The 18577-nt window shown below is 40.8% G+C and overlaps 1 protein-coding gene across 1 annotated transcript in view; it reads left to right on the top strand.

Moving 5' to 3' along the window:
• The window catches only part of WDR88 (WD repeat domain 88), a 30710-nt gene that overhangs the window by 7440 nt on the left and 4693 nt on the right, over positions 1 to 18577 (top strand). Inside the window, exons 3-8 of the mRNA XM_032773378.2 lie at positions 646 to 734; positions 5755 to 5818; positions 6355 to 6493; positions 10208 to 10337; positions 15275 to 15459; positions 18196 to 18278. Coding sequence (XP_032629269.1) covers positions 646 to 734; positions 5755 to 5818; positions 6355 to 6493; positions 10208 to 10337; positions 15275 to 15459; positions 18196 to 18278 — 690 coding nt within the window. The remainder of the gene's footprint in view (positions 1 to 645; positions 735 to 5754; positions 5819 to 6354; positions 6494 to 10207; positions 10338 to 15274; positions 15460 to 18195; positions 18279 to 18577) is intronic.

Genomic DNA, 18577 nt, shown 5'->3' on the forward strand with positions numbered 1-18577 from the left:
TTTCAGCGCTACTCCTCTTGTCAGGGAGGAGTACAGAAATCGGTTTAAAGAGCCCTTTATATCAATATAAAGGGCTTCGTTGTGTGGACGGGTGCAGGGTTAAATCGGTTTAACGCTGCTAAATTCGGTTTAAACGCGTAGTGTAGACCAGGCCTAGAAATGTCTTTGAGGGAGAGAAGGAGCAGAAATTTGTATGAGGGGATGAGAAGGTGAGCTAATCAGAGAGGGAAAGTCAAGTTGTGTTTTGTCAGTTTCCTCGGGGAAGAAATTTGTGATTCATGGCTCTCATTGTGTTAGGCCCTGTACAAAAAATGTTCCCTGACTCAGAGAGCTTACAGTCAAAATATAAGAAAAGAGACAACAGGTGGATACAAACAGACAGTGGAGTAAAAGGACATAATGAGACAATATTGGTCAGCATGTCAAGTGGTGATCTCAGGACCACGTCAGGTCTCAGGACACCAATATTGATGATTGATTTGTGTAAGAGGTGAAAGGTCATTTTTTTTCATGGATAAAGGTAATAATAATCATTCTAATTCTCAGATGCTACAACTGAGACCAAGTTCACTGATTTAAGATCTTTTATATGTTGTATTTTATCTTTTCAAAATCATTAATCATGCTCCTTTGGATTTATTTAAGGATGTTGAAAAAGGTGTTTCTGTTCAAGTCTTTGAAGAAGAACACACAGCTCCCATTTCTGAGTGCAGCTTGACTCCTGATAATAAAAGGTGACCTTTCATTTGTAGTTCATATGTAAGTATAAATACAGAGGAGAAAGTGGTGCTATTTGACTGCTTGGTGTTACATTTTTACAGCAAATGAAAAAAAAACAGAACGAAACTCAGGGCAAATAAACTGAGTATTGCTCTGATGCTTCCATATAGATAGATTTGTTAGAGAGGAAATTGAATTAATTTTTTCTAAATACACAGAAATCAGCTCGTTGAAGTACAGAAGTTAAACAAGTACAGATAGAAAAACTGTTATGCTAGTTAGCTTATCTTTGACCATTTAATATTACTTCCATAATGCAGTAAAATTAATGATTGTTTTGGTGTAAACAGATATGTTTGAAATTAGACACAAAATTATTGGAACAGTATTCTGTTGTTACATTTAGAGCAATAGCATTAACAAAAATGACTATGATGATTACACTATATAGTTAAAGTTCCAGTCCACTCATTCTAAGCTCAGTATTGGTTTCCTCTCTCAAATCCACAAAAAAGGCATTACCTCAAAACTGGTATGTTAGATCTGACGCCAAAGTAGAATTTTTCTTCCAAATTTGATGTGAATTTGAAAAAAGGTTCTAAATTGAGACCCTACAGAAGTTCACTAGCAGCCAAACTGTGTTTGCCACATTGTAGCAAACTCCTCTGACAGAATGAAGGAGAGAAACTTTGGCCAGGTCTATGCTATAGACCTGTGTCGGTATAACTATGTCACTAAAGAGTTTGAGAAATCCATACCCTCGAGCGATGTAGTTAGTCTGACCTAACCCCCAGTGTAGATAGTGCCATGTCAATGGGAGAGTTTCTCCCGTCGACATTGCTACTGCCTCTTGGGTACAGCTTCTCCTTACAGTCTTCACTTAAGCACTACAGTGGTGCCAATGCAGCATTTTAATTGTAGACTTACCCATAATTTAGTTTACTGATCTAGCTAAGACCTGGTGTCAGATTGCTGGTTCAAGAATGATTTCAAAAGATATTAACTTGACTGGGAATGTTGCTAGAGATCATCGATTCTAGCAAGCTTACAGCATGTCAGATAACTGCCAGAGACCTATGCTTTCATTTAAAAAAAAAAAGTCTCTCTTTCTTGCAGATACTTGCCTCATAGTCAGGGCTGGCTCCAGACACCAAACGACCAAACACATGCTTGGGGTGGCACCTTGGGGCAGGGCAATGCTTGGATTTATTTATTTATTTATTTAGGTTCGTTGGAGCAGTGCTGGAGGGTTGTTTTTTTTTTTGTTTTGGCATCCCGGTACTGGGGGAGCGGGGGCTTGGCGCAGCGTTGGGGGCAGGGGCTGGCGCGGTGTTTGGACGAGGGGCGGGGGTGTGGCGTTGGGAGGGGGGGGGGGCACGGTGCGGCGCTCTGAGGGGGCGGGCCTACAGGTAGCAAGGCGCTCAGGGGTGGGGCTTTGGGCAGCGTGGCGCTCGGGGGGCAGGGCTTGGGGCAGCGTGGTGCTTGGGGCGGTGGGGCTGGCGCAGTGCTTGGAGGAGGGGCGGGGGCTTGGGGCAGTGCGGTGCTTGGAGCGGGCGGGGTTTCAGGAAGCGTGGCACTCGAGGGCTGGGGTTTTGGCGGTGTGGCACTCGCGTGGGGGGGTACAGCTGGGCAGTGCTCTTCTTTTTTGCTTGGGGCGGCAAAAATGTTAGAGACAGCCCTGCTCATAGTCTAATTTCTTTGTTAATAGATATTAGGGGGCTTATTCCTTCACCCTCTCACTTCCCTGGTCCTTCTCGCATGAACAGAGAGCAACAATATCCGAAGTCCAAAGGCGCAAACAATTCAATGTTTATTAGGGTGAACTTCCAGCAAGCACGTTTCCAGTTTTCTTCCTTAGTGTCCCCCTTCCCAGCTCTGACACCACAGAGCCTTGCCTGTGTCCCTGTTTCTGTTCCCATCCCCTGTTCTCATTTCCCCCTTTAGCAAAATATGATCCCAATTCCCCCATCCCTAGTCCCTTTCCCATTTCCTCCCCCCTCACTTCCTGATTGACTCCAGACTATATAGTAAAACTTGAATTCTGCTTAGCTATACCTTAACCAATCATTTTACTGAAATTTAACTAACCAATCTTAATATACTGTAACATGGTTATTTAACCAATTGTATCCCACCACCTTAACTGGTTTACACCCAACAAAATTGCTTCTGTCTGCTGTATAATTAATCACAGAACCAGACAGAGACCATGCAAATAAACATACAAAACAATACAGAAGTGAGGATTTTACAACTACATCTATACAGACATAAGGGTTTTCCAGCTGTGTCTATTGATAAGTGAGTTCTTACGAGACAGATGCTATGAAACTAAGTTTCCTTTTACATTTTCTAGGCTCTTCCCTTTCTCTGGAGGTGATAGATCGGATCACCTTCCTAACAGCCCCAGATTGCCTTATTTTAATATGACTAAACAAGGCCGCAGACTGTCACAGTAAGAGAAGGCCATTACACAGACAGACAGTGATTTTTTATTCTTTCTTTTATATCTCTATAACTAGCTAAGTAGTAAGAATGCACCTAAATTCTTCAAGTATAGGCCTTTGCAGGCAGGCCTGAATACCTATATCCTAACAATATATAAGTGTGGTTTTATACACATTATCTTCAGCAGTATTCAACATTAGATTTTTTCTGTTGTGAGACATCCCCCATGCTCTTTACTCTCCCAGAATAAGAATCATGAGATGATGGTGTCTTTAGAGAATGGAACATTATTTACTTTGTGATTCTGCTTTTCTGAAGAAGGATTCTTCACCCACCCACATGGGGCAGAGAAAGTTATTGTATTTACTGTGTAGTGCAAGATGTTGTGGAGCTCTTGCCTCCCAGTCTTGAAAGTCACTATCTGAAATGTTTTGGAACCTGTGAAGTGGGAGCAGGTTCAACTGGGGGGAATCCCAGAGCCAGCTTAGTCATAAATGTTAAGATGTTGGAGAATTTCCTGAATGACTTGTGCTGGTGGAACAAGACCCGAGAGTGAGGACCCTGGAAAGTGTTATCTTCATGATAATAAGGTAAGTAATTTTTGTTCGCAGTAATATTAACGAAGTACAGCTTTCCTCACTATTCCCTCGCTAAACCCTTTGTCTTAGTAATTTTTTGTCCTAAATGCCTTAAACTTCTCTTCTCAGGACTTCCTTGCCTCTCCCTATTCCAGTCTACACAAGTGGATGAACTCATCTTGCCTCCTCCTGTTCCAGTTGTATCATTCCCTCCTTAAGTCTCTTCATTGACTTTCTATCTTTTATTATAGTGAATTCAAACTTCTTTTCCTTACCTTAAATGTCCAACATAAACTAGCCCCTGTGTTATGTCTTCTCATTCCCCCTTGTTCTCTGTTTTCTTTATCCTCTGCATCTCTTTCTTTTTCTCCCTCTTTTTTGCACCTTCGTTCATGCTAGCCCTACACTTGGGACAGTCTCATATCTACAAAGCTCCTTCTCTACTTTCAGATCCTTAAAACTCACTTCTTCCAGGAATTCTTCTGATCTTATTCTCATCAACAACTTGTCCAACACTGCTTAAAACTTTCTATTTTAGAACCCAATGCAATGCACATTAAGGAATGGGAATCTTTCATTTGGCTTCAGTGAGTGTTAGAGCAAGCTCTTCAGGACACGGAACTTTTCTAGATTAGACTGTAAGCTCTATGTATTTAGAGAGATGTAAATGTATGCCATTGTATAAATTAATAATTTGTGAACTAGCCTAGGATCATGGGTTTCTTCTGACACTGGAATTTATATATTCCAAAAAGTTCTGTCTTGTTTGTATTGTTTATCAGCATTCTATATCTCTGTAGGCAACTGTTGTAATTTTGTCAGGAGATGCATCTTATCTAATGTCCTGCCATGGACATTAATCAGTACACGAGCTGTAGAATACACAAACAGTTGAATGTGTAGGTCAAGCAATGTCTCTCAGGGTATTATTCCTGGTATTGCTATCAGTGGAGCATAGTCCAGATCAATTCCAATCAAGTTGGAAGACTGACAAAAAAAACTTTAAGTAATGAAAAAACTTTGGTCACCACACTTTAAATATGCTAATGGTGCCTTTTGCTGTTGCCTGAGTTTTTGAAGATTGCTAAACAGACAAGCAGAGTTTCATAGTTTGTTGACCTTTATCTGTTTCCAGTCAAAAATAGCACTGATACATAAACTAGATATGGCCTTTATGTGTTAGATGATGTCTATTGAAGAGCAGAAAATACATTGTCAGTTGTCAGAAGATTAATATATGAAATTCCTTGCCATCTAGGTTCCTTTTATTCTTTTAATATATTTAAAATCCATTTTCATGTGAACTTGTATAAAATGATATTCCGTGACACTGTAATAAATTGGTCAAAAACTGAACAAGTGAAAAGCCATTATGGTAATAAAGAATAATTATCATGTTCTTTAACATTCAGAATAAATGTATTTCAAATATGTGGGAATGTTTTAAGAAAACCTGTCAGTTTCCAGTAAACTTTATTAAATGGCTTTGTTGTGTAATGTGGCTTTGTATTTGTGCATAGCAAGGTCAGTGGTGTTATGTAGCAATATCAACTTCTGAAAATGCAAATAACTAGCAATGAAGATACTTCACATTCATAACAGCAAACCCACCATAATTGCTTTACATGCATTTTAAAATTAATGGTAATTAAATAACTTGTAATAGGATGAAATGAAAATGAATAGGCTGTCTGCACTCCAAATTACATAGAAGGCATTCTTTTGTTAATTTCCAGTGCGAAAAATTCCAACGTCTATTTCAAAATTTCCAACTAACTCCTTTTTTTGGCAATATTTTTGCAAAAATATAAAAACAAAATATATTTATCTTAAATTGTTGGGAAGTAGGGAGAATACATAATTTAACAGAAAACCGAAGGTGTGTGTTTGTTTGCTTTCCCCCCCCCAAAGACAACTTTGTATTGTTTCTACACTAACAGCATTTTAAGTCTGAATTCTTTTAATGGAAATGTTGATTGTTGTTTTTGTTAATATGCTTAATTTTTAGAGTTGTAACATCATCATATGATAAAACAGTAAAGGCTTGGGATATGGAAACAGGGAAAATGCTTGTATGTATTGATTTTTTTCAATGAGTTTAGCTTTTAGCAGAAATTGGTAACATTATCAAATTTATAAAGATTTTTAAGTTGGAGGTACAATAAAAAATGCAATTCTCACGTTGGGCAGTAATGTGATCAAGTTGGAGTCTGTAGGTTCAGCTGTGAGAGTGATTAACTGTGTGACCTAGGGCAAATGAATTTCTTGATATGCCTCAGTTACCTCATCTGTAAAATAATATAAGAATGATTACCTACCCCAGAAGGCTACCTTGAGGTTGAATTCATTTAATATTTCTGGCCAATTTTATGACCTCAGCTGGTCGGTGCTATCTAATTTTAAATTTCCTGCTAATACAAAATAGTAAGTAGGTTTAAAAAAATTGAAATAGTGTAAACACACATCTATCAGAGTTCATTAAAATATCTAACAGTAGCAAAAACTTTTCCTTCTGAGCCTGTTTACTGATTATAGAAGAACTGATAAGAAACTGTCATAACTAATCCCAAAAAGCATGACTTTCAAAACAGTTGATTTTCTTCTTCAGTGGACTGTAGACCAAGAAGGCCTTGTAACTTCATGTAATATTTCATGTGATGGTAAATATGTGGTATCTGGCTTGGACATGGAAAATGCTATATGTGTTACTGATGCAGTAAATGCCACAATGGTGGCATATGTCCAAGGTAAGACTTTAAAACTTCACATTGTTTAGTTCCATTCTTGAGTCTTGCATCTGATGAGATAATTTTTGATTGCAGAAAGAAAGTCATAAAAACTAGATTAATATTAAATTCAAGACTTGTTGGATTCAAACAATCTTTTGTGAGGTTGGGAAACAAACCAATGTGTGAGGAGGGGAAGCAGAATTTAAGAAGACATATCACAGACATGCCTTCCATGTGGCAGTGAATATGGAACATCAGGATTTTATTTCTGTAGGATGTTTTTGTCCAGTTACACTTTGTTCAGCTTTGTCAATGTGTATTCAAATGAGCATGTGCAAGAATCTTAACCATATGTGTTGGTTAGCATTTTGCATCTCACCCTTCCTTTTCTCCCATCTTTTTCCTCTCCTTTTGAAGTGTTTGTTTTCTGTAATAGACTCCTCAGAGGATTTTTAATTCTAGATTTTTTCAGGATCACTAGATTGGTGTTGTCTGGTGTGAGTGCTGAATTTGAGGTGCACTGATGATGGAATTTATCCCAGTTCACTAGGACTGGTTAAGCTTCCTGCATTACAATAGGCCCATGTAATCCCCTGGGTCTGCACAAGCCTTATGCGCTCTTTAAGTGGTATAGAGGGGCTTGGATGGGCTCTGTGCATTCTGGGTAAGTTGTATCCCAAGTCCAGTCACGTGAGTTAATATTTCCTTTTGTTTTCTTCCCAAAACCTCTGAGATACCTACTATACTATCATAAAAGCATCAGGAACTGGAGAAAGATGGGATAAGAGATAGATCAGTGATAACATGGTGCATAGATAAACATGTAAGTCTGAATTCCAGTGGTTGCTTTGCAGTAACCAAGAAGGCTTGTGTGTTTTCTCTCCATATGTACATAAACATATTGTCTTGTCAAATTAAACTAACTACAATTATTTGTTACAAATATCACTTTAGATTGTTACAGTTTTTAACAATCTAATTTACTTTTCACAATTTATTCAATTTTTCTTTTTTAAAAATTTTGTCTCTTTGGCCTGTAAAAAATCAACTATTTAATATCACTTTGGTTTATAGTCAGTTTCTGGTTTTCATAAATTGGCACAGTAACACATATTTGGGATGCAAACACTGCAAGGGCATGTTTATTTGATTTAAAAGAATATTTCCGTGACTTTGTGTTTGTTTTTAAAAAGTTCATGGAAATACTTATTTGTCTTAGACATTGTAAGAACTTGTTTTTATAAAAACTATGTTGTGGACCAAAACCAGCCTGACAGTGGTTTTGATTTTTAAGCACAATTCCCCTTTGGAAGCAATTTCAGTGCTGAGACTGCAGTCCAGAAAAGCACATCAGCACATATTTAAGGACTTGATTCTTGGATATGCAGAGCACCTTCAACTCCATTGAAGCCTTTGATAGGAAGTATTACAAAGATCATTGTTTTACTATGTGTCATGAAGTTTTACTGTGTATCATGAAGTTTTGCTTGCGCCATGTTTACACGTTCTCATTGCAGAATAACTGACAACTAATATAACAAATACGAGTCAGTATTTTCATAATAGCATTTCACTTTGGTAATATGTTGATAGTAAATATAAGATTTATATTTGCTAGTCTACAGTTTCATAGGACTGTATCAGGGTTCCCTTTCCACTCTGAACTCTGGGGTAGAGATGTGGGAACCCGCATGAAAGACCCCTTAGCTTATTTCTACCAGCTTAGGTTAAAAACTTCCCCAAGGCACAAATTCTTCCTCATCCTTGGACAGTATTGTTGCCACCACCAAGTGAGTTAGACAAAAATTCAGGAAAGGGACCACTTGGAGTTCTTGTTTCCCAAAAATATCCCCCTAAGCCCCTTCACCCCCCTTCCTGGGGAGGCTTGAGAATAATATACCAACTGATAGGCTGACAAAGTGAGCACAGACCAAATTCCTGGTTTTTAGGACACTAAAAATCAATCAGGTTCTTAAAAGAAGAACTTTATTATAAAGAAAAAAGTAAAGGAATCACATCTGCAAAATCAGGGTGGAAGGTAACTTTGCAGGGTAATAAAAGATTTAAAACACAGAGGACTACCCTCTGGACTTAACTTTACAATTACAAAAAACAGGAATAAAACTCCCTCTTAGCATAGGGAAAATTCACAAGCTAAAACAAAAGATAATCTAATGCATTTCCTTGCTTTACTTACAGTTATTGTAATCTTAGATGCTTATTTCACGTAGGGTTTTAGGAGAGGTTTTTTTCCTGCGTGGTTTCTCTCTCTGTCCTGAGAGAGAGCACACAAAGAGAGCACAAACAAAACCTTCCCACACAGATTTGAAAGGACCTTCTTCCCTTATTGGTCCTTTTGGTCAGGTGCCAACCAGGTTATTTGAGCTTTTTAACCTTACAGGTAAAGAAGGGATTTTATGCTACCCTTAGCTGTACGTTTATCACAGACTGCTTAATGAATCGTTCTATTGTATGATATTTCAAAGTAGTATAATTATCCCTCCAGAGCCGTAAGGAATGCATGTCATCAAATTAAATCAGATAATATCTGCAAGATTATTGCTTACCTGTTTACTTCAGAATTTCCTTTTGTTTTAGATATAGGCTCTTAATCCTTCTCTCATGTAGTGACAGCACCACAACACCCTTTTCTCTGCTTAGAGAATAGGATAGCTGCTGCCTAAACTATTCCTCAGATTAGCCAAAAATCAGTGCTTAAGGAGCAAAGTGTTGTGCCCTCCTCTAAAGAACTAGCATATCAACTTCATGACCTGCCAGGAGTTGCAAGTTTGAATTGCCTGCATATAATCTAATTCACTTCTTTCACAGGCAGTTAGCCAGAATGGCTTAGCAGAGTGAGTTATCTGAAGTCGTCAGTGACTATTTTGACATGACATTCTTTCTAGGGTATTTAAAAGAATTGTTATAAATTACCAATTAAAATCAGTTTGGAGTACATGTCATGAAATAATGTATTTTTTAAATATGATGTTTGTGCAGGATTCTCACTCTTGGACTCCAGCTCCCTAGTGTAAAATAGGAGGAACTATCTCCCCAAGGTCTGATGGTTTTTAAGACTAAAGGTTAGTGGTAAAAGGTAGGGAATTCAAGGCACCACCTCCACTGTTGTTTCATGCCCAAGGTTTATATTGCTTGTTCATGTTATTGTTATTGGACTTGTTCTTGTTGCCTGTTGAGGTGGTTCTTCTGGGGTATTCCTAGAGCTGCTTACTCTCTACGAATTAGAATCTTGGCTAGAAGATATCATTAGAGAAGGGGGAATACTGACCTGCTTCTCTGAAGGTATCATTTTATATAATATTCTTATTCACTCAACTTACTTACCTCCTCTCAGAATTCAGAAGGGGATTTTTTCTTACTTTGATATTTTATTGTCCTACCTTTTGCCAGCTTACATTTTCAAACATTTTGTTTTGTTATTGGCTAATCTTTGTTTGTTTTTTCCCCTTCATTTCCTGCTTAATCAGGACTGGATGGTTTGAAGGGCAGTAAGTTAGTTCAGGTGTTTTGTATGACACCAGTTGGGGAGGAAAGGGGGATTGTGCTCCTACTCACTGCCCTTGGTGGGAAAAAAAACCATCAAGAGTTTAAGGAGTTCTGCCTTTCTTGAACTACAGAGCTGAGACCCAGATGTGAGAATCCTGAAAATAGCATCTTCAAGGAAGCAGAATTACAAGGTAGGTAATATTCTTGTTTTGGTTTTTGTTATAGGTCATCACAGAAGCACAATCACAAAATGTTGTTTTGACCCTGATAATGAGAGAGTCTCTTCAGTATCATCTGATAAGACCATCAAGCTTTGGGATATTATAGCACAATCCACCACTATCACAATTGATGAGTAAGAAAAAATAGTATATCTATATTAGGCAAGATTTATATGTACTTTTAAAAAGTATCAGTGAAATTTGTGTTACAACTTATACTGGGGAAATGAACAGTAATTATGTAACCAAATAGCATAATACACATGGAAAAGGTGAATAACATACCATCTAAATACATGTGTAAGTGGGAATGATCCCGCTATTATGGGGAACTGTCCTGGCTTATACACTACCCCACTGAAATGGGCTAACGAAAGGATCTTCGTCCTCGCTCCCACTTCCTTTACCCAGAGGCCTGCCTGACCTCAAGGGCTCCCCTTCCACTCTCCTGTGTGGCAGAGTCCTCGTAACCCCAACAAGACTAGGCCCAGGATTCCTGGGGGGCTCAACCCCCAACCCTGCTGTGGTCACTTAGGGCAGGGGCTAGGGTGTCCCTACTCCGGGGTGCTCTCTCTGCACTGGACGCTTCCCTGACACACTGATCATTACATACAGTTCAAAGCAAATACAATTTTATTAAACAGCAATCAATTTTTAAAAATAAGGAAAAAATGGGAAAGGTTCAAGGAAAACATATAATGCTGCTCTGTGGCATGGGGACATCACAACCAGCACTCCCTGGAATGCAAGGGAAATTCAGTCTGTTCCTCACAAGTCCCAGGCCCCTTCTGAACCCCTGGTTGTGCTGTAGGGATGGTGTGGGTCAGACACTTGCTTTGGCAGTGGCCATGCTCTCAGGCTTTGGCAGGACCCTTCTTCCCAGCGTAGCCCCCACCCTTTTCAAGTCTGACCTGCAAGGCCTCTTGGCTGGGGGTGTCTCCCTGCACTGGGCCTGCTGCCCAGGGTCCCCCTTGCTCTCGCTAGCCGCTCACCGCACCCGGATGTGGACTGCTCCAGCCCCAGCTCCACTCTGGCTCAGCACTGCTTCTGCTGCTCTGCCTCCAGCTCTCTGGGCTGCTTCTCTGGCCCCCTTGCCTCTGGTTACTGCAGCTCTCCTCCCAGCATAGGTCTGCACTTTGGGCTGCTTTTGTGCCTCTGCTTCCAGCACTGGCCTGCTTCCTGGGCTGCTTTTCTGGCCCCTTTGGATCTGGCACAGCTCTTCTGCCCAGCTCAGCTTGGGCTCCTGCATTCTCCTTAGCTGGGTCCCATGCTGTAGACCCAAGCAATTCCAGTGCACCAGGAGGACAGACCCCCCTGGCCTCCTGACTCCCTGATTAGCTTCCCCGTCCTGTCAGTCAAACTGACCTGGAGCATTGGCCTCTCCCCATTGTTCCTGGGGACTGTCAGTCTCAGGATCCTGATTTCCCATCGACCCTTCCCCTTTCTTTTGGTACTGGGGGCTAGCCAACCAAAACACCCCCACTGAGTTTTAGTAAGAGGACAATAGTTCACTTACACATGGAAAGGTTAAATAATATGCTATATTCAAGCTTCTTGATGTGAATGATAGATGAGTTGCATCTGTCCATCTGTAAGCATTAACTAAAGCTAATCATAGTTTCTAGAACAATAGCATGGGGAATGTGCTGTTGAACTGGAAGCTAGTTACTGATGTTTCTCAGGACTAGCAACACTGGATAATAACATTAACAAATGTGAAGAAGATGAAACACCATTTAGCATGGTTCAGGTCTCAAAAAGGACTGCAAAATGGAACATGTACATAGTACAGGATATATTTTTGGGGAAGGATAGGTCTTGATCTGAGTATGGTGTCAGAGTAAAATTATCTGGAGAGAAAACTCACAGCTGGTAAATCACAATCTAGAGTTGATGGTTTATGAATCTGAAATTCAGGTGGAACCAAATGGTCAAATCTTGAGAGGTTCAAACTGTCCCTTCATCATTCTGAGGTAAATAGATTGACTTCCATGCACTGGCTGAAGGCATTAACACCTGACATCCATTCTGATCATAGTGACTGTAAAGTTCCTATAGCACTATTCTTAATATTAGGGATTTCCCTAATATCCAGGCCACCTTTCTGTTATTGAGTGTGTTGCTGCATTTTATTGGTGTATGTGCATGTATCCTGATCCCGAGCAAAGCCCCCACAACTCCCACTGAAGTCAATAATACATGAAAATACGTATATAAAGATAGAATGCTATTGTCTGTGTAAGAAGGGAGTATGCAACAAATGAAGGTATCAGATGAGCTACTGAAAAACATTAACAATGGCGTTAAACAAATTCAATGGTTCTGGTTTTAAATCATAAAAGCATTAATCATAAATTGTATAAAAAAGTACTATTAAAGTTACCCTTAAAAGGATTAAGAATTTACTTAGAATGGGAGACACAGAGCTGGAATATTTTACTAATCCTTCTTTTAAATTGCAAGGGATATAGCATTATTTCCTGCAGAGATGCTTGTAATCCCTTCCCCATTGCGGATTGCAGGAATTGCTAAAGTCCTGTCAGGTTCTGGAACTTTGAGATTTCTTGCTTGAAGTCCACTCCCTGTTCTCAAAATTGGAGTTCATTCTAGAATTCAAATCACTATATAGTTTCATGACATATATATAGAGAGAGATGGATAGTGTTTATTTGAAGGTATCCATAGCTCACCCTTCAGTGTTGGCTTTTAATTAAACTTGTGTGTAGTGTAGTAATCAGAGGATTTTTTGTTACCCTGTGGGTGACAAGAAGCAGGTGATAAGCTATACTTAAAACTTGGTTAGTACTCAATCCTGTGAGATGTTAAACACTCTGACCGCATCCAGAAAAGCACTTAATCACATGCTTAACCTTTGGCAAATGAGCAGTCCCAGTGACTTTTACAGAACTACTCAGGCCTGGTCTACACTACGCGTTTAAATCGATTTAAAGAGCGTTAAATCGATTTAACGCTGTACCCGTCCACACTACAACGCCCTTTATATCGATATAAAGGGCTCTTTAAATCGATTTCTGTACTCCACCCGACGGGAGAGTAGCGCTAAATCGTTATTAACAAACATTATCAGAGATTAACAGTAGTGTGGACGGAAGATCGAAGTTATTGGCCTACGGGCGGTATCCCACAGTGACCACTGACCGCTCTGGACAGCAATCTGAAACTCCGGATGAGCGTAGGTCAGGTAAAGCAGAAATGCCCCCGCGAACTTTATGAATTACATTTCTTGTTTGCCAGCGTAGGACTCTGAGCAGCAGACGGGTGGCACGCAGTCTCAAATCCAAAAAGAGCTCCTCCAGATGGACCGTAGGTAGATACTAATCTATCGCTGTGATGGGGATGACAAATCTGTCTGTATATAGAGGTCGTTACAGAACCGAATCGCAAAGCGTTTGAAAAAAACACTCCAGGATACACAGCGCTGGCGATTGAACAAGCGTACGGAAGCACGAGACTGCAATGGAGCGCTCATGGATGGAGGGGGTATTAGGACTCCAGGCTTATCCACAGTCCACAGCACCGTCTTCTGAAATAGTATTTGCATTCATTGCGCTGAGCTCGCCAATGTCTGTAGGTTCAAAACAGTGTCTGGCGTGTTCAGGAGTAGTACTCAGATTTCTCCCCCACCTATCACGTGAAAGAAAAGGAAAGAAACTCATTTTGACTTCTTTCAGTGTCACCTATGTTACTGATATGTGCTGGTAGACGCGGATGCTGCAGTCAGTGAAGTGCAGTATCCGTCCTCTCCCCCTCCCGTGTAGACGAGATACAATATTGGGATGATATCCGTCATCGCATACCCTGTAGTGCTCTGGCTGCCTCAGGTAGGCTGGACGGGGGGCCTAGGTAAAAATGGGGAATGACGTCCATGTTGACTCCAGTAGATACAGCATGGCTGTAACACGTCTTCATGCATAGAACTGCGGGGGGGCGCTGAGCTTCATCAGCCCACTCCCTTCCTGTCGTAAAAAAGATTCTGTTACTGCCTGGATGTCATACCCGAGGCAGGCTGCTCCCTCATTTGTATTCACTAACAAGTCTTCTGATTTGATTCTCTGCTTCTTTATAACTTCAATGACCACAAATGGGCTGGGACACTGCACGGTTAGCCAGAAGGATTGGGGAGGAGGGAAGCAGATGGGTGGGATTGTTGCAGGGCACCCCTGTGAATACTGCACGGCAGTCGCGTGTGCTCTGATACATGGTCCTCTAAATAATTTGCCCTATTCTAGCAGGACTGACTCTATTTTTAGAAACCATAAGGGAGGATTGACTCAGTCCAAGTGAGTCAATCCCAATTTTGCTTTTGCGTTGTGCCCCGACCAATTTCAGCAGGGGCACTCATGATAGCAGTGGACAGTACAGAGGGGAGAGATAACCGTCATCTCATTGCCAGTTTTCTCTGGCAGTAGACGGTACAGAATAACGGGTAACCCATTTCTGCTTTATCATTGCAAAGCAAGCTGTGAATGTGCTGTGTAGCGCTGGAGTATCGCTCTCTCTCTGCGGCATCCGTACACATACGGTGCCGGGAAAAAAAAAGCTGAACGGGCTCCATGGTTGCCGTCTTGCTATGGCGTCTGCCAGCATATCCAGGGAAAACGGCGCGAAAGGATTGTCAGCTGATGTTTCCGGAGGAAGGAATGACTGCGCTTTACCAGAACACCCGCGACATAATGATTCAACCCAGAATTCCAAGGGGCGGGGGAGACTGCGGGAACTATGGGATAGCTACAGAAGAGCTACCCACAATGCAATGCTTCAGAAATCGATGTTAGCCTCGGACCATGGACACACAACGCCGAATTACTGTGCCTAGTGTGGCCGCATGAAATCGAATTTATAAGATCAGTTTTATAAAACTGATTTTAGCTAATTCGATATTATCCCATAGTGTAGATGTGGCCTCAGATGATAAAAGCTAAGAATGTGCTTAAGTGCTTCACTAGATGGGGCCAGAGTGCTCAGACCTTGCAAGATCAAGCCCTTACAGCATTCTAATGGCTTTGAAAATCACAGTATCCTGGTACAGTCATTTTCACTTGTATTTCAGGGCACACACCAATGTCATCTCAGACTGCTGCTTCACCATAGATGGTCATTACTTGTGCACAGCATCTTGGGACAAAACCTTAAAAATATGGGATATAAAAACAGGAGAGTTTCGTTATCATGGACCTATTTGCTTGAACCAAGGTCATGAAGGTTCTGTTAGTTCCTGTGTTTTTAGCAAAGATGGTGAGTTATGTTAAATACCATTATACACATCTTTAAGTATATACATGTAGGACATTTCAGATAAGTCACAGGGGTCACATGCCAACCATATGACTAATTTATTTCTCAATTCCAAAATTAAATGTTTTTCATTCTGATTAAATGGCTGCACACATAATGTAACTAAATTGAAATTGATGGTCTGTATTTTGCTTTACTCAGACATCTGAAATGCTGCTTAATTGATATAATCAAAGATTTTCTGTAAAAAAGATCATGATTGAGAGAATATAGTAGAAACAAACTACTGAGCCACCTAATGGACTGAACACTTGCTATTACCCACCTGGTATTAGTTAATGGTTGTAAGGCACTCTGAAAATATAAAGTACTATATACAGTATACGGATATATATTATTATTGTTAAGCATATTGAATGAGAGAGAGGATGTCACTGTATCTTTAGTCAGTACCTCCAGGAGTAAAGTTTCTGCATGGTTCAATTAACATTTGCCAATAATGTGATATTTCAAAAAAACATCTTTGTGGTATTTTGTGAGATACAGTAGAAGAGCACTATGACTCCTCTGTATAAAGTGGTTGATATTTTAATACTTTTGTATCCCAGGTAATAACTGTGTCCTGGACTAAATAATTTCTGAAGCTGAAGCTTAGATGTTAATTTGCCTGTGATATTGCTATTGCAGAGTTAATGAAAACACCATCAACTTGTTATATTGAAATGGCATCTAGCTTCTTTGCTGTTCTTGGCTACTACAAATCTTCATGCCTTGATTGGCTCTTAGAACTTCCCATCTTTATACCCATAACAAACATGGCCTTTTAAAGTACTGACCCCTCTTCACCTTGTGATCCCATCTAAACCTAGTCTTCTCGGTTCAGTGACTTCAGTCCTAAACTACATACTTTGGGGGGGAAAAAAATTCTGGGAATGAAAACGTTGAAGGTGTAGTACCAAGTAGTTTAGCAGTAGCATTCATAGGGATAGTACCTAACTTGCAGATAGGCCTCTGAATATTGGTGTTTGGAAGTATCACCTCTGATTCAAAAATCTTTATTGTGGTTCGTTCTGTTCAAAGCTAATCTGATAGGGAGATCATTACAAGAAAGTTTTCTTTACATTTTCCCACTATCTCTTCCCCATGTTAGAAAAATGTGCTCTACTTTGGAGTTAAGGAAATAGATTTACCTCAGGAAAGGTTTTGGAGAAGCTCCTAGTGCAGGGGTGGACAAACTTTTTGGCCTGAGGGCCACATCTGGGTGGGAAAATTGCTCGCAGGGCCATGAATGTAGGGCTGGGGCAGGGGGTTGGGGTGCAAGAGGGAGTGCAGTGTGCAGAAAGGGATTTGGGGCAAGGGGTTGAGGGAGAGAGGGGTGTGGGGTGTATGCGGGGGCTTGGGAAAGGGAGTTGGGGTGCAGAAGGGGGTGCACAGTGTGGGAGGGGGCTCAGGGCAGTGGTGCAGGGAGAGGTGCGGCGTGTGGGAGGGGGTTGGGGTGCAGGAGGAGTTTGGCGTGCGGGCTCTGGCCCAGTGCTGCTTACCTGGAGCAGCTCTGGGGTGGCAGCGGTGCACTCCAGAGCCAGGGCAGGCTCCCTGCCTGTCTGGTCTGGCCCTGCGCTGCTCCCGGCACCATGTCCCTGCGGCCCTTGGGAAGCGGGGCCAGAGGGCTCTGCGTGCTGCCCTTGCATGTGGGTATCTCCCCTGAAGCTCCCATTGGCCGCGGTTCCTTGTTCCCAGCCAATGGGAGCTTCGGGGGTGGTACCCGCAGGCAAGGGCAGTGAGGAATGCCCTCTGCCCCCACTCCCCTAGGGGTTGCAGGGATGTGGTGCTGGACGCTTCCTGGAGCAGTGCAGGGCCCGTGGCACCACAAGGATGGCAGTCTGTCATAGTTTGCTCACCTCTGTTGTAGTGAATGAAGTGTATTTTAGCCACTGGTTCTCAACTGCAGCAAGTACTAAACTTACCAGTAAAAGAAAAGCTATAGTAATGAATAAATGTAGTTGTTTTGCTAGCCAAAGCTTAGTAATTTTAAAAATAACTTTTTGCTATTTTAACTTTTTTAAAATAAAATGTCTCATCAAATTTCATGTCATCAGCATTTTCTTTTACTTTGTAAGCTCCGCTGTATTTTTGATAACTGAATTTTATGCCTATGTTTATACTTACTTATTTAAAAAATCCAGGGACTTTCATTACCTTATAGATTCTAGGACTGGAAGGGACCTCGAGAGCTCATCAAGTCCAGTCCCCTGCCCTCATGGCAGGACAAAATACTGTCTAGACCATCCCTGACAGACATTTATCTAACCTACTCTTAAATATCTCCAGAGGTGGAGATTCCACAACCTCCCTAGGCAATTTATTCCAGTGTTTAACCACCCTGACAGTTAGGAACTTTTTCCTAATGTCCAACCTAAACCTCCCTTGCTGCAGTTTAAGCCTATTGCTTCTTGTTCTATCCTTAGAAGCTAAGGTGAACAAGTTTTCTCCCTCCTCCTTATGACACCCTTTTAGATACCTGAAAACTGCTGTCATGTCCCCTCTCAGTCTTCTCTTTTCCAAACTAAACAAACCCAATTCTTTCAGCCTTCCTTCATACCTTGCTAGAGCATAACAAATACCAGTGCATTATTTAAATTCTGTTAACAGTCTGACTCAAGTCTGGATGGGGCTTGTTCTGTTAGTCTGTATGAAAAAACCCAGAGAAATAATATGGCATCTAATTTTGTATTTTAGCATCTCTTGTAGTGTCTGGAGCATATGACAAAACTATAGCTCTGTGGGATGCAGGAGCCGGATATAAAAAGCTAGCGTTAAAGGTACTAAATTCCTATTTGCTCACTAGTTTAGTGAGAAGCTATACAAATGTACAACTAGTATGAACATTATGTATCTCTTTTACATTAACTGACGTGTGTGTCTTTTTCTCTCTCTTCCCCACACCCTAACCCTCATAGACATAGACAAGAATCTGTCATGTACTGTATGTGACTTTATTTTCCTGGAGACAATTTATTCTTTTATAATTACCAACTATTTTTTTTGTCAGGTGTGTTATTAACATACTACTATATTTCTGTCTTACTGCATCAGCTATGTTAGTAACTGCATTGTGTAG

The sequence above is a fragment of the Chelonoidis abingdonii genome, chromosome 19 (assembly GCF_003597395.2).
Source record: "Chelonoidis abingdonii isolate Lonesome George chromosome 19, CheloAbing_2.0, whole genome shotgun sequence".
NCBI lineage: Eukaryota > Metazoa > Chordata > Testudines > Testudinidae > Chelonoidis > Chelonoidis abingdonii.